The sequence below is a fragment of the Squalius cephalus genome (genome assembly GCF_949319135.1).
Source record: "Squalius cephalus genome assembly, chromosome: 20".
Taxonomy (NCBI): Eukaryota; Metazoa; Chordata; class Actinopteri; order Cypriniformes; family Leuciscidae; genus Squalius; species Squalius cephalus.
In genome coordinates, this window is record NC_137141.1 from 34,159,859 (window position 1) to 34,177,724 (window position 17,866).

General features: G+C 36.1%; 1 protein-coding gene across 1 annotated transcript in view; it reads right to left on the bottom strand.

Moving 5' to 3' along the window:
* akt1 (v-akt murine thymoma viral oncogene homolog 1) overlaps positions 1-17,866 on the bottom strand; it is a 66,743-nt gene that overhangs the window by 28,109 nt on the left and 20,768 nt on the right. The window contains exon 3 of the mRNA XM_079852561.1: positions 5,263-5,391. Coding sequence (XP_079708687.1) covers positions 5,263-5,391 — 129 coding nt within the window. The remainder of the gene's footprint in view (positions 1-5,262; positions 5,392-17,866) is intronic.

The following is a 17,866-nucleotide window of genomic DNA, read 5'->3' on the forward strand; positions in this document are numbered from 1 at the left end:
CTTGACTGAATTTATTTGGGGTCAAGCAAAATGTCACTAGACCCACCTATCGTTTAAAAACTATGTTTTTTCTAGAAGCATTAAACAATTTCTATTTTTTTTTTTTTAACTATATTTAACTTAACATGGCATCTTAAAAACACAAAGCTCCTGTAGTTGAAACAGTAGAGCGTTGGCACTTGCAATGCCAAGGTCATGGGTTCGATTCCCAGGGAAAGCAAGAACTGATAAGAATGTAAATTTGTACCTTGAAATGCAGTGGAAGTCGCTTTGGATAAAAGAGTCTGCCAAATGCATAAATGTAAATGTAATGTAACGCTCATGGCGTAAAAGAAAAAAACACAGCGAGACGTGACGAACGGCCAAAGACGTCCATCTTAAATTTTCTGTCACTTTACATAATAATTGACACTAATATTGTGTGTGATAATGTTTAACCTGAGGTGTAAAGTCCAGGTTCAGAAAGTAAAAGTCCTCAGTATTTTGTTCCTCAAATCACCTGGATTTGCTAATTAGCAGTTTTTCAGCCAGGAGAACTAATGAGTGAAATCAGCTGATGAATTCATGGGTGGAATAAACATATGGCAGGACTTTCACTGTCTGTACACCTCTGCTCTTAGCATATACTCACAGTGGTGATGCAATGTTAGAAATGAAGTTTTACATCTAAAAAATGGTTTTTCAAACCACAACGACGACAATCTGATGTCAATATAACCTGGTCGTGTTTTCCTTTCCCACACGGATGATTCTGCAATGCAAACTATGTCATTTTGTTCTATGTTTTTGCCATTTTTTTTTTTACTTTTAAAACTATATTTAACTTGACATGGCGTCTTAAAAACGCAAAGCTCATGGCGTACGGTGTAAAAAAACACGAGACGTGACGCAACGGCCAAAGACGTCCATCTAAAACAGTGAAAAATGAGCACATATTCTCATTTTCTGTCATTTTGCACAATTATCGACACTAATATTGTGTGTAATAATGTTGTTTACTCGTAACACTTGCTCACAGTGGTGTTGCAATGTTAGAAATGAAGTTTTACATCTAAAAAATGGTTGTCAAACCGCAACGACGACAATCTGATGTCAATATAACCTGGTCGTGTTTTCCTTTCCCACACGGATGATTCTGCAATGCAAACTATGAAATGCTTTTGTCATTTTGTTCTATGTTTTTGTCATTTTTATTATATTTAAAACTATATTTAACTTGACATGGCATCTTAAAAACGCAAAGCTCATGGCGTACGGTGTAAAAAAACACACGAGACGTGACGCAACGGCCAAAGACGTCCATCTAAAACAGTGAAAAATGAGCACATATTCTCATTTTCTGTCATTTTGCACAATTATCGACACTAATATTGTGTGTAATAATGTTGTTTACTCGTAACACTTGCTCACAGTGGTGATGCAATGTCAGAAATGAAGTTTTACATCTAAAAAATGGTTTTTCAAACCACAACGACGACAATCTGATGTCAACATAACCTGGTCGTGTTTTCCTTTCCCACACGGATGATTCTGCAATGCAAACTATGAATGCGCAACTGCGTCTGAGGAAAACAGGAATGTCATCAGTTGTTAAAACCTCAAACTCACGTCTTTTTCCGAGAGAAGCCGAAATAAGCTGTGTCTGTGTTCTCTGCCCTCAAAAATGCTCACTCAAAGAGTAAAACTTATGGTTTCAGCGCGACAAAGCACAATATCCAGCAGTGACTCTGCCAGCGCTTTCCCACAAACATATGTCGAGGAGAGAGCGTGGAGGAGACATGTGTCACGTAAGAGACCTGTCGTGGAGATGGAGGATCGGGACGAGACCACCACTGAGATCCAACCGGGCTTCATCCACAGCCTCCATCAGCGGAGAGATAAATAATGAGGATCAGACACTTAATAACCACTATATTTCACAAGTGTCAGCGAGGAAGCGTTCTCTTGAACAAACATTATGGCTGTCTAATTAGTCTGTTCAATCATTTCAACAGTTTTCTCAGGGATGGCGGGGCTTGTTGGGAAAATTCTGCTGAGGTATGACTCCAGAAGAGGCCCGAAATATGCTTAATATGTTCTGCACGTCCCTCGAGGAAACATAAAACTGTTGGTGTTGATGGAGGTCAGATGGAAGCTCGCGTGACCTCGCGTCGAACGAGCAGAAGAATGAAATCACGTCCACTCATGCACGATGTGTTAGATTACGCATGCACGGAAAAGAGTTTTGGAGGATCGTTTGCGTCAATTGAAGATGTTTTGAAAGTTTTACGCAACATTAGTCTAATATCCAAATAATCCATTGTGCTCATTGCTTTTTCAGTGCCGTTTATCAAACACAATGTGTCAATCGAGTTAACAAAATAAAAAAGGTGCAAAAATAACCGTGCAAATAAATCTGAACTTATATTAAATTCAATTTTATTTCAGTTTTGTCTGTCAAAAATTAAGACTTTTTTTTTTTGCTAAATCTTTAAAATGGTAAATCTGTCAATCGATTTTTACCAAAATACATACTGAGAAGGGGTAAAAAATTACTTAATGTCCAAAAAATAACCTGAAATTATTTTAGATGCAATTTTAAACATATTTGTATTGTCTGTCAAAAAATAAGACTTTTTTTTTTTACACAAAATTTTGTAAAAAAAAATCTAAATGTGTCAAACAATTTTTATTTACAAAAACAAAACATAATAAGGAGAATTAAAAAATGACTTATAATATTGCAAATAAACCTGAAATTATATTAAATGCCATTTTAAACATTTCTGTTTTGTCTGTGAAACTTTAACAAAAGTAAATACTTAGAAGGTGCAAAAAATTACTTATGTTGCAAATTAACCTAAAAATTATATTAAATACTACTTTAAAGATCTTTGTAAAAATTTACTTTTTTTTTTACACAATTTTGTTTTGTAAAAAAAAAAAGATTTTTACAAAAATAAATACTTAAAAGGTGCAAAAAATTACTTATAATGTTGAAATTATATTAAGTACCATTTTAAACATTAATAATTAACTTTTTTACACAAAAGTTTGGTCAATTTTTAAAAAAAAAAAGTGCTATACTGATTGTACAAAAATAAACACTAAGAAAGTACAAAAACTATGTATAATGTTGCAAATTAACCTGAAATTATACTCCATGCAATTTTCTATCATCTCCGTCTGGTCTGTCAAAAATTAAGACCTTTTTTACACAAAATTTTGTTAAAAAAATCAAAATGTGTCAAACAATTCTTATATACAAAACAAAACATACTTAGGAGAATTAAAAAATGACTTATAATATTGCAAATAAACCTGAAATTAAATGCAATTTTAAACATTTCTGTTTTGTCTGTGAAACTTTAACAAAAGTAAATACTTAGAAGGTGCAAAAATTACTTATGTTGCAAATTAACCTAAAAATTATATTAAAGGGGGGGTACAATGGTGTTTCATGTATTCAGAGTTGTTTACAGTGTTAAAGAGATGGATTCTCATGCTTAACATGGCCAAAGTTTTTAAAAAATATTTTGGACGAATAACGGAGAATTTCTGTACCGAAAATCTTACTTCCGGGTTGGTACAAGTTTCGGCTGGTTTTTTTTCGACCGTGGATCTAATGACGTAGACCAAAGTGGAACTCCTTATATGAGCATTTCTCCCGGAAAAGCTCGCCCGCGCACACGTCGACCAGAGGAGAGCGAGACCGCGCACCTCAACGCGCTTCAACAGGAAATCATCGGCAGCGCTGCATAGTGTCTCCAAAGTGTGTTTTTGGATGTGAGGGAAAGCTCCCCAAAGAACCCAGCGTTAGGAACAGTGGATGCTGTTTGTTCCCTGCATTTCGACGATGAATGTTTTATAAACAAAGCCCAGATCGACGGATTCTCTCTATGGCTCTGGCTTCGCCCACACGGCCCGCCTCCAGACGCTCGGTTTTTTCCGGAAAGACTCGGTACAGCCTATCTTTTCTGTTATAAATATAATAAAACTAAAGACTTTTTGGAGATATGAAGGATGCAATACTACTCTATAGGTACTCAAGATTAACAGGAGATTGAGTGAAAATGAGCATTTCACCCCCCCCTTTAAATACTACTTTAAAGATCTTTGTAAAAATGTACTTTTTTTTTTTACACAATTTTGTTTTGTAAAAAAAAAGAAAAGATTTTTACAAAAATAAATACTTAAAAGGTGCAAAAAATTACTAATAATGTTGAAATTATATTAAGTACCATTTTAAACATTAATAATTAACTTTTTTACACAAAAGTTTGGTCAATTTTTTTAAAAAAATGTGCTATACTGATTGTACAAAAATAAACACTAAGAAAGTACAAAAACTATGTATAATGTTGCAAATTAACCTGAAATTATACTACATGCAATTTTCTATCATCTCCGTCTGGTCTGTCAAAAATTAACACCTTTTTTACACAAAATTTTGTTAAAAAAATCAAAATGTGTCAAACAATTCTTATATACAAAAACAAAACATACTTAGGAGAATTAAAAAATGACATAATATTTGCAAATAAACCTGAAATTATATTAAATGCTATTTTAAACATTTCTGTTGTGTCTGTGAAACTTTAACAAAAATAAATACTTGGAAGGTGCAAAAAATTACTTATGTTGCAAATTAACCTAAAAATTATATTAAATACTATTTTAAACATCTTTGTAAAAATCTACTTTTTTTTTACACAATTTTATTTTGTAAAAAAAAAAGATTTTTACAAAAATAAATACTTAAAAGGTGCAAAAAATTACTTATAATGTTGAAATTATATTAAGTACCATTTTAAACATTAATAATTAACTTTTTTACACAAAAGTTTGGTCAATTTTTTTTTTTAAATGTGCTATACTGATTGTACAAAAATAAACACTAAGAAGGTGCAAAAACTATGTATAATGTTGCAAATTAACCTGAAATTATACTCCATGCAATTTTCTATCATCTCCGTCTGGTCTGTCAAAAATTAAGACTTTTTTAAAAACAAAATTTTGTTTAAAAAAAAAAAGCAAAATAACTGTGTTTACTTAAAAAATAAAATAAAATACTGCACTCAAGTAAGCATGCAATGTGACAATGGTGGAATCCTACATAATGCATATCATAAAATAGTCCCATATTACCCCTATTTATTGTTGTTGTTCACATAGCAATATAGAAACAGAAATAACTATAGTAGTGTGTTTCCACACACCCGTCCCCATCTCAGGCTCTGTTAAAGACTGCAGTATGAGTTAAGGTGTGGATGAGAGACTCACGAGCCACTGAGAAGTTGTTTAACGGCGTCTCCAGCTGATCGGCGTCCTGCGGTCGCTCCTTATAACCCGTAAACGTACCGTCATTCTTCAGCAAGAAATACCGCGGCCTCCACGTCTTTATATACTCTCCTGAGGAGACAGAAGACAATAGAAAGCATTAGAAATACTCAAGAATGCATATACGGCCAATGCCTGACGATGAACAACTCTGAAGTCATATATTGTATCAGATTTGACACATAAATTAATAAATGATCAACATGATCTTAAAACTCAATCTCCTCCTGTCCTTCTGTGTCTGACTGAGAGTTTATACTTTTATAGCAAGTAAAAGTCTTGTAGTGTAATTGTACAAACGTCCTTCAGCTCGTGCTTCACATCTTTCTGCTGTCAAATTAGATTTTTATCAAGTAAAAGTAAGATTTTGTTAGTAATATTTCAACTAGACTGAAGCATGTTACATAATTAATGAGACATCATTTAATACACTCTAAAAACTGCTGGGTTGTGTTAACCCAATTTTGGGTCAAATATGGTCTCACCCAACGTTGGGTTAAAAATTAAATTTAAAAATGGACAAACCCAGCCGTTGGTTTACATTTTTAATGTAACCAATGCAATTTGTCCATTTTTAAATTGCATTTTTGTCCATTTTTGATTTTGTCCAAAATGCAATTTGTCCATTTTTAAATTGCATTTTTTAACCCAACGTTGGGTGAGACCATATTTGACCCAAAATTGGGTTAACACAACCCAGCAGTTTTTAGGAAAATAATGAGAATCAAATATGATCATCTCTCAATCATCATTGTATTGCATTGCATTATATGTTTTAAAACTACAGAGCTTTGATCATAAAACTATTTTGATCATAAGACATATTATTGGTAGATATTGAGCACCGACCATATAAATATCAGCATCTGGATCAGATAACATATTATTGCTTTGTGCTCTGAATAAAATTGACCTCCATATTCCCCATAATTATATCAGATTATGTGAGCAGCAATAAAGCCTAATGTATCACATATATAGGGATTTATAGGGTTATGATCATTTACTGAACGGAAAGCTAAGCCTTTAGGAAACTATTTTAAAGGCATAGTGAAAGCATGCATCTAAATTTAGATTTAAAACCCTGTTTGAACTTAAAACAACAGCATGACACAAAACACCTCAGTTTCCGAAGAGAAAGCGCGCACAAAAAACTGCTGCCGTTTTCTGCATCCAAAATCAATTTGTGCTGAGGAACGTGCAGAAATCACTGCACCAGATGTTGCGGAATTGGAAAAGAAAAAACAAAACAGAGAGAGACACGCAGCCGTGGAGTCTGTGGCACGTCAAAAACACAGAGACAGTTTGAATAGTTATCCAGGAAAAGTGTAATTTATTTTTAATTACGGGAGTTGAATATTAACCCCATGCAGGGTCTGAGCAAGCTGTCCTTAATTGGCCCATTTCCTCCGTCACTAAAGTGTGGATGTGTCACGGCGAACGTCTGTCTCGCTGATATTCAGACGCTTTTTGGCTCATTTCAGCTGTGACAGGCCAGAGGATTGGCCCAGAACAGAGCAACTACACATGCATTTATCAGTTAAACTCATAATCCTGCTTCCAAACATGAGAATTTCACAGCCGCTTCATGGAAAGTTCATATCATATCACATCTTTATTAGAAGAATAGCCATTTTGTGAGGCTCAAGCAATTTCAACTTGTCCCTTTGTTGAAATAAAACAATAAATTCAATTAAACACCAACTCAAAATTTTATTATATAAATGTAAAATTATAAATAAATATTTAAAAAATAAAAATGTCAGAATGTGACACTAAAAAGTATTGATATAATCATTTAAAACTGAAATAAACTATTTCCAAATACAAACATTTAAAATAATACACTTACAAAAATGTAAGTAAATTAAATTATAAGAATGTAAAAGTATAATAAATCTGTCAAATTACAACACAATAAAAAATCATTTAAATCATCAGAGTGAAAAATGTAAAGTTTCAAAATAAAAGAAATCAAATTAAAAACACATACTAAACATTATTTAAATCATAAACATTTTAAAGGTTCAATAATACCAGTCAAAATACAACACTCACTAAAAATTATTAAAATCATAAGAATGTAAAATTAAATAATAATTTCCAGATAAAAGCAATTAATATAAGATACTTACTAAAATTAATTAAATCATATTAATATAAAAGTATAATAAATATTTCTTCAATAAAATAGTCAAAATACAACACTCACTAAAAATGATTAAAATCAAAAGAATGTAGGATTAAATAAATATCTCAATAATTGCCAAATAAATGCAATAAAAATAAAATAGCCTACTTACTGAAATTAAATTAAATCATATAAATGTAAAACTATAATAACTTTTTTTTTTTTTTTTTTTATAGTCAAAAAATGTACAATTCAAATAAATAAATCCCCCCAAAAAAGCAATCAAAATAAATCACGTACTAAAAAAGATAAAATATTTTTGTTTGTTTGTGTGCATGTCACGTGACCATTAACCATTAATGAGAGAACCATGAACAAGCGAGTACATATTCTAGCTCACGAGGGTTCAGCAGACGAAAAAAGTGTGTGAATCCCTGGTCAAATAAGACAATCTAGAACAGTCTAGCAACAAAAGATAAACTACCAAACCGCATAACGCATCCAATAGGAGGTTGGCTCTTGAAACTAGAGCAGCACAACACCTCTGCGGAGCTTCAGCACTTCAATAAACCTAAAGCATTACAAATGAGTCCACCTGATTCCCAACAACTGGGGAGGAGGAAGAGCACAGCCCACAGCCGCGGGAACATCTGTCCTTGAGCCCTGTGTACTTAAGACTCTCATTCACACCAGATGCCCAATATGTTATTACGGCTGTTGCCATTTTTCATCGTGGCGAGATGTGACGGCATCTCGCTCAAACTTGTTCTGCAGGCTAAGAGGTTTTGGCAATCAAAAACACACTTCCTATAGGAAGTACTTCGTCTGGTGTTTGATGAATCACTTACTGTATTCCTCTTTTTCAAGTGATATAAGAATTTGAAAGATGAGTAAATGTAAATATACACTACCGTTCAAAGGTTGGGCTCAGTGCAATTTTTTTTTTAAATAAATAAATTATTTTATTCAGCAAGGACACATTAAATTGATTGAAAGTGACAGTAAAAGACATTTATAATGTTATAAAATATTCTATTTAAAAGAAATGCTGTTCTTTTGATCAGTCTATTCCACAAAAAAAACATAAATACAATCACTTTAGATGAGACATAATTGCTTATTACTTTTGACCAAAAGGTGGCGCTGACACCAAATTTGCGTGGTGTGGTCAGTGTTGGTTGGCAATGACACGCACCAATTTTGGTGTCAATATGCCAAAGCCTTGCAGAGATACAGTCTCAGATGCAGCTTGGCATCATGCCATCTAATTCGTTGATGCAGTAAACGAAGAGTTTTGTCCATCGACATGAAATCCATAACTTTATTCCATCAAAGGAATCTTTCAAGACAATAGGCTAGACTAATCAAAAGCTATTAATGTTTTTTGAGATTTCATTATAGTTTTTGACCACAATACCTTTTGAGTACTATCACATACTGAATTTTGTAACGCTACAACGCCAATGCATTCGTAAAATAGAGCATTTACGACAAATCAAAATGGTCAATGTCCAAAATGGTTGACATGGGAAAATTGGGTATTGTTCGACTCGGTATGATGCACCAATCTAAAAAGACCAATTATAAGCAAAAATAGCAATTTTTCATATCTCCTATCATTTTAAAATTATAATAATATTTTTTTTTTTAATCAAATAAACACAGTCTTGGTGAGCAAAAGACACTTACAACTAAATCTTACTCCAAACTTATGAATAGTAGTGCATAAATATCATAAAATAAATATAATTAAAGTCCCCCTGTGTTGAAAATCCAGTTTTTAATGTTGTTTATGTGTCTATGTGGTGTTTTTAATCTGCTTTAAGTCAAAGCATGTGTAAGTTCATAAGTCGACAGCATTGCTGAGTATTTCCTCCTTAAAACTGCAGTGAACCAAAGACAGTCTCAAAAACACGCTTTGAAATCGCTGGTGTTTCTGACGTCACAAACTACCTTGTAACCAATCAGATCAACGTGTGATCGTCAACCAGTGGATCTCTGAGCTGAGTGAGTGAGTGGAGGCGGGGCTCATTTGCATATTCATAGAACCGCGCATACTAAATGAGGCAAGGGTGTCGAGTTACATTCAAGATATTTTAAGGCAAAATTTTTTTAAATATGTAATTTTAGTGATCAAAGATGAGTTTTAAAGCAACACTAAAGATTATTTTTTATCTTAAAATGACGTTTCCAAAATGGTTTCAGTGGTTCATCAAGTCGTAACAGGGTGAACGGCACTTCTGCATTCGCTTTGCATCCCTATATCGGCTATAACCGCACTATGCAAGTTTGCCAGATCGGGTCGCATTTCTGTAGTTCGAATGAGACATAAGAAACTACAAATTTGACTTGCTTTACGGCAAGCGTTACAATAGTCATTATTTAGTTTTTCTTCATTTCTGATGTCGCAATACATCATATTTTCATAAAATCATGCAATATACTCTATCTTGTCTGTGGATATCGTTCATTCCAAAGCTTTTGTTTATTTGCTGGATAAACAGCCAGCGTGCGTGCGACGGTAGGCCGCGATTGGCTAAATTATTTACGACAGCGGTAATGGACAATTCCGCTTCCAACCTGTAGGGGCACCGAAGAGGAAAAGTGCTTTGCTGTTGCTTTAAGGGATAAAATGATTGACTACAGGGAGACTTCAAGGTAATGATATCATTTACGAGTACAGATTCTTGTATCTGGTTTGTGTGATCTCAAAAGCACTAGACCAAGATCAGACGTGATCCTTTCCCAACCACATCCATTCAAAAGATACCCAGACCAGATCTGGCCGGACGCCTGTCTACCCGTCTGTCTGTCTGTCTCTATGCCAAGTGAGTCCTGGGACAGTATGTCCACCATTCAGAACACCGTACATCACGACACATGTTAATCAGCGGGACATCGGGACCTTTTAAAGAAACACACAAAACAAACTGATTCAGTTTCATCATTTATTCATGAGCAATGCATCTATCGCAGCGGGTTTGCTAACGTGTAAGTGTCTCAGACGGACAGACGGCTCTTGTTTAAACGGGAAGGTGCTTTACAGCGCAGGCCTGACGGGCACTGACAGATGTGTGTGTAGTTATGATGCCAAAGTTGTAATTGTGTAGGGTGTGAGATTAATCCACCACAGGGGCACACAGCGTCCAGGGTTTTCATGCCAGAATCTCTGACGCATGCCGGTCATTCACTGCCGCCCATTTGATGACGGGCACAACATGCTGAGGATCACATGCACACCGAACCCATGCAAAAACGGTAGGGGTGTAACAATATATCGCGTCACAATACAAAAATGCAACAATATGTATCGTTCACCCAAAATAAAAACTACTGTGTGAGAAAAAATTCAAGTTTTCTGAGTTTTAGTGTCAGTGCTACATTAAACTACTATATATAATGTTGAATATAATGTATAATAACACAATGGGGGAATGATAATGCCAGATGTCTGATGTTACCAGTAAAAAGTGGCTGATATTATTTTAATTATATCTAGTCAGTGAAAGAGTTCAAGCATATTCGTCTAGAATAATTCAGTATTTCAGCTTCAGAATCATGAATATTGTTATTCTGGTGTCTCTATTGTCCTGTGCTTTGGGTTTCAGCACCAAGTCCAAGAATATTCATTTACACACACAGTGTAACATTAAATTTAGCATTTTAATCAACAGTTCATTTTTTGTTAACCTTTTTTCATGTCTTAGAGTATCGCAATAATATGGTATGGTGAGTTCAGAATCATGATATGTGTCGAGTCGTGACATGAGGGGATCGTTACACTCCTGAAAACAGCCTTCAATAGTGTGCAAAACACAGACGCACACGTGATGATTTACACCATCCATAAACAAACACTTCTGCACCAGAACTGATCACTAAAGAGAAGTTTGATCTTACACAATGTTTTAGTTGTCATGGCCTTTAACAAGTTCCTGTATTTTGGTCAAACAGTTTATCCTTGTACCTCAATGTAACTAAAATCTAAAAATTCAAGTGTACAGCGGTTTCCACAATGCACAAAAAAATCCATGTTTTAATTATATAAAAATAAGCTCAGTTCAATGAATCTAGATATTACAACTAGGGCTGTCGATTTAACATGTTCATTTAATTAATTAGCTAAGGAAAAAACGCAAATAAAATGATTTAATGAACCCGCCCCAGACTAACGTCGATCATCTTACATTTCATACAGTGGATTTGTGATGAACATGAATCAGAAACATCTTTCTGCATGATGAAGCGTATAGAATGCAGTTATAATGGCACTAAACTTCAAGATATTAGAGGAAAAGTTGTATGATATGATATAGTTAAGCAGTATTACACGAGTGCTGTTTTTATCCTGAATAGCACGAGTTAAAATGTGATACTGATTATATATACAATACAACATTTCAATAAATAAGGAGTTCATTTTTTATATATATTAGACACAATGTTGTTTTGTTAATGTCTCAATTTTGCCGAGGAAAATATATCCTATAAAGCCAGAGCAACACACAGCGATGTTTAGTTTCTGAATGAATCCTCATTTTGAGTGAATCAATCAGGTGAACCAATGATTCAATGATTAATTCATAAAGAGAGCCATTTACTTCATTCCTGAATTAATCAACCGTTTGAATGAATGAATGATTCAATGACTTACTCATTTAGACATTTACCGCCACCTACTGGCAGTTTTAGTTTCTTATTTAGCGTATAACATCATAAATAATACACTGAGATCTATCTTTTCACACTGAGGGACTCCTTTCCTTCTGGAGCATCAGTGAATGTTTGAGCCTTTTTTAATAGTTGTGTTTGAGTCCCTCAATGGTGTTCAGTGTGAAAAGATCTCAAAATCACACAATCGCTACTGGAAAGGGTTCAAATATGCAAAAGATGCTGGAAAACTGAAGAATTTTTGGGACATGGAGGATTTCTCTGAGGAACATAGTGCATTTGAACTGATCAGGACAAACAAGGGACTCAAGAACAATCATCACAAAACAATGGATCATCCAGGGAACGACACACAGTATTAAGAATCAAGGGTATGTAAACTTGTAATCAGGGTTATTTTTTATAAATTCAGCCATTTTTTGGTCTTGTGGACTATATGTAAACATCTTTTATGTAAAATATCTTAGTGCTAAATAAAAAAAATAACATGCATTTTGTATGATCCCTCTTATTTTGTTAAACTTTTTACAGATTCTTCAAAGGGTTCACAAACTTTCAAGGACAACTGTATATATATGAGAACCGCTATAAAAGCATTGTGGTGTTCAACATCCAGTGTTCCATATTCTATCACACACACACACCCACACACACAATGTCATGTGACACCGAACACGACCACCACATCCGTCTGACCGTCTCCTCATCTCTTTCACCTTCCTCTCTTCATGAGCCACTTTCTCATCTAACCTTTTCCTGTCTCTGCGTTCCTTCCTCTTTCTCTAACTCAACACTTCTACTTTTCTGACACGCTGCTCTTGTTTTCGCCTCAGAACTCTGACGCAGAGGTAAACCAGGGACAATGAGACAGCTGTTCATGTAGTTTTGCATTTATTTGTGTTGTCACACACATCACCTGTTTCAGACTGATGTTACTACAGACGTGTGTGTGTTTCTGTAAACAGAGAGCATTTAAACAAATTAGACTCTGGAGAAACAGACCATTGTCAAACATCTCAGACATACTCACATTATCTGTGAACACACGAGACAGAAAGACAGATTTCCATATACATTACATACAAACATTAACATTAGTAATTAATGAATAACATAAATATTATATATACATCTATTTGTGTGTGTGTGTGCTTTTTATAATTTACATTACATTACATATATTTATAAATATACACACACAATTAATATTACTAATTAATATAATATAAATATAACACATATACAATTTATATATACATGAAAAAATACTATATTCATATTATGTAATATACTGTATATAGTATAACATTATTACATTATATATACAGTATATATTAATACATAATATAATATATACTTGTTTTTTTACAATTGAGATATATATATATATATATATATATATATATATATATAAATAAAATTAAAGATGAAATATTTAACTTTCTACAGTGTTCTACTAACAAGGAACAGAGAAGATTGCGAAAGACCATAAAAACCGAGTAAATTAAAGCAAAAGTGTGAAAGGAAGCAACACAAGAGGAAGAAAAGAAAAGCGAAAGGTCAAATAAAAAGAAAGTGTGTGAGAGCGCCGGCGCTGCATCCGCATCAAGTGGGAAGAGATCCTGACACTTCCTGAGACTCCCTGACACTTCCTGAGACTTTCTAAGACTTTCTGACACTCCCTGCCACTTCCTGAGACTTTCTTACACTCCCTGCCACTCCCGGCACTTCCTGAGACTCCCTGCCACTTCCAGACCCCACCTGCCACTTCCTGCCACTCCCTGCCACTCCCGGCACTTCCTGCCACTTCCTGAGACTTTCTGACACTCCCCGACACTTCCTGCCACTCCCTGAGACTTCCTGACAGTCTCTGACACTTCCCAAGACTTCCTGAGACTTTCTGACAGTCTCTGACACTTCCTGCCACTCCATGCCACTTCCAGACCCCACCTGCCACTTCCTGCCGCTCCTTGAGACTTCCTGAGACTTTCTGACACTCCCCGACACTTCCTGCCACTCCCTGACACTTCCCAAGACTTCATGAGACTCCCTGACACTTCCTGAGACTTTCTGACACTCCCCGACACTTTCTGCCACTCCCTGACACTTCCCAAGACTTCCTGAGACTCCCTGACACTTCCTGAGACTTTCTGACACTCCCCGACACTTCCTGAGACTTCCTGACACTTCCCAAGACTTCCTGACACTTCCTGAGACTCCCTGCCACTTACTGCCACTCCTTGCCATTTCCTGAGACTCCCTGACACTTCCCAAGACTTTCTGAGACTCCCTGACACTTCCCAAGACTTCCTGAGACTCCCTGACACTTCCTGAGGCTCCCTGACACTTCCCAAGACTTCCTGAGACTCCCTGACACTTCCCAAGAATTCCTGAGACTCCCTGACACTTCCTGAGACTCCCTGACAATTCCCAAGACTTCCTGAGACTCCCTGCCACTTCCTGAGACTCCCTGCCACTTCCCAAGACTTCCTGAGACTCCCTGACACTTCCTGAGACTCCCTGCCACTTCCCAAGACTTCCTGAGACTCCCTGCCACTTCCCAAGACTTCCTGAGACTCCCTGACACTTCCTGAGACTCCCTGACACTTCCCAAGACTCCCTGCCACTTCCCAAGACTCCCTGCCACTTCCTGAGACTCCCTGCCACTTCCTGCCACTCCTTGCCAATTCCTGAGACTCCCTGCCACTTCCTGAGACGTCCCAATACTCCCTGACACTTCCCGACACGTCCCACTGCCGCTGCATTCATGGCTCAGGACGAGCGAGAGGATGGGAAACGCGGGTGACAGGCTGTGTGTGAGAGGAGAAAGGAGGCGTTTAAGGAAGGAGAGGAGGAGAGATTCAGGATTTAGGGAATTAAATCTCTGAAAACCGGGAATGGGGGGGCTCTTTTGTTGGTTTTTCCTGGGCCTCCCCCTCTCCCCCTGGAGCCCCTGTGAGCGGGTATCCTGCAGCTGTGCCGGACGAGCCCGTCCTCTGCATATCAATGAGCCAGAGGTCCAGCAGCGGGTCGTCCCTAACGGGCTCTCAGGGCTAAAAGGCCACCGACAGTGACAAACATGCTCTACAGCAGATATGTAAAACCTATAGGCATCTTTTTATCTGCTATGTAATATTCACAACTGATTTTGCTAAGTATATAAGCATTTAAAAAACATTTGCAATGTATCAGTGGCCAGCCAGCCAATGTGTGTGTGTGTGTGTGTGTGTGTGCATATATGTATATTTATACACACATACATAAATGCATACATGCATTGCATATATAAACACACACACACATACATATATATATACATATATATATATACATACACACATACATATAACATTCTGCATATATACGTGCATATTTATTTAAATTTCTATATTTACATTTATTAACATTTATGCATTTTGGCAGACGCTTTTATCCAAAGCGACTTACATTGCATTTCAAGGTACACACATTTTACATTCTTAAACTATAATACTATATATTATTTATGCATATATTTTCTCAATTCACCCACCATAGGTGTCAAAATGTTTCCCATATAAGCGACACAAAACACTTAACTTTGGGATAGACAGGCCTAAAATAAAACATTAAAACATTTCAAAATGATCTTTTCTTTGCATATCTAGTGAAGGATTTAATGTGCTTTGATAGCATGAAATGTTTTCTTGTGCAAAAAAAATAAAAAAAATAAATCACTCTAAAATTAAAAATCACAAAAATAAAATAAAAAAAAGCACTAAAATATTGCAAGGGGAAAATACTTCCGCAACCAAGTCACAGCTGCTCTCTATTGTCGTCACATTTACGAATTTGGCATAAACTGTGTTTTTATATGAGTAGAATATGAATTTGCCTTTATATTAGTAACAAACGCCCCTTTAAATCAAATCTGGGAGGCAAATATTCCCCCTCCAGATAAATAAAGTTAATTTCTGCCCGAGCATCCTGGCACTGCCAACCAGGAGCTTAAACTCTTCCGCAGCTTCTCCATCTTCTTCTGCCTTTCTCCTTTTCTTCCCGTCTTTTGTTGGTCCCGTTTTTCATTGCAGCTGGATCAGAGGGAGCGTTTGGCAGACACCACTGTTGCCGCTGGGGTGGGTTTTGCCACCGTACAAGAGAAAAGGGGTGAACGGAGGCGCGGGGGGAGGAGGAGAGGGGTCGGACACTCTTTCTCACGCTCGTAAGAAAGGCTTCACTTCTTCTCGCCGGCCACAGGCACCTGCTGATTACCATAGAGACACTGTGGGAAGTTTTTCCCCCTCCGCTGCTTTTTGTGTTGTAGATTCTTTCCCCCCCTTTTCGTTCCGGTAAACAAGCGCTCCATGGATTAGTTTACTGGGATAGTGCAAAGAAAACAAACAAACAGGAGCGAAAAAATTCCAGCGAGCCGTACAGATGCTCGCATGAGTTCCGACAGAATGACGTTATTGTTGTGGGATTGTGTCCTGCGCTATGAAGGACTGTGAAAACATCAGCTTTTGTGACGAGTGACATTCAGACAACACTGAGTTTAAGTTTTGTTCTCATTTGATAGTGTCAGTGCAGTCAATTCTATAACATTAGTAAATACAGTCAAACCAAAAATGATTCTGACACCAGATTTAATTTATGATTTTTTTTTTTTTTTTTTTTACTAATGGTTGCAGGACACTATAGTTCATTTCTGTAAGTGAGGAGAGCAAAATAAAGTAAACTGTGACATATTACACCCAAATATACAGTGACTACCAGTGACAATTTGTGACCAAAAATGATTGGGACACTTTGAGCTGATCATGTGTGTTTTCTTTAATTGCTAATGCTCTTTTTACACACAGACTGAACACAATGAAGCATTGCTTGGTGATTGGTTGAGCTAAACTGGTATTATCTAATTGTGTAGTTAAATTTAACAGCTGACAGATATTCAACATAATTCATGTGTGAGACAGTCTAACAGAAGGACGGACAAAACCAGTCAAATATCAATGAGTTCTGCTCATATTTTATCACCATTTTCTGAACTATAGCGAATAAACTGTGATAATGTGAGAAATGTTGAAGGAGTCTGAATACATTGGTTTGACTATATTAAGTGTCTTTTAAACCCTAACTAAGCAGCCGATGTTGTCAAATCCGGTCCACATTACCAGAAAAGTTTCGCATTGATGCTCTGCGTGAGAGAAGCCGGAAGATTAATGGTTTGAACATATACAATGCAAATGTTCTAATGTAAGAAGTCTGTTGTCAAAGTAAGTCGTGATTATGCAGTCAAATGAGACTGAAGCATGTTTAAAGGTCATTTTCAGCAAATGAAATTGCAGCATAGCAATACTAAAAATCTTGCAAGCTTTTCAGCATAACATCTGGAGTCTCGTATATAAATCCTTGTGTACATTTCCTCCTAAAAGTGTGCGTATGCACAAAAGGCAGATTTTCCGTAAGCACAAATGTTTTCAGATTTATAAAACCATATGCATGGTAAAACCAGTACAAAATTGCCTTTAGAAATCCCAGTCTGTGGAAGACGTGCATACATATGCATCCCCACCCCAAAATAACAGTTTATAGAGCTTATTTTTCTATGCATAACATGATCTGCATTAGAGATGTGCCTGAAGCCTAAATCCGAATTCGGAAAGGCATGGAAAATGAATAACGCATTCTACGGACGCATTCTGAGCGTCACTGATAAATATCTTATCTTGTAAAAGGTGTGGTCAGGATCGCTGCTAAATATGATTA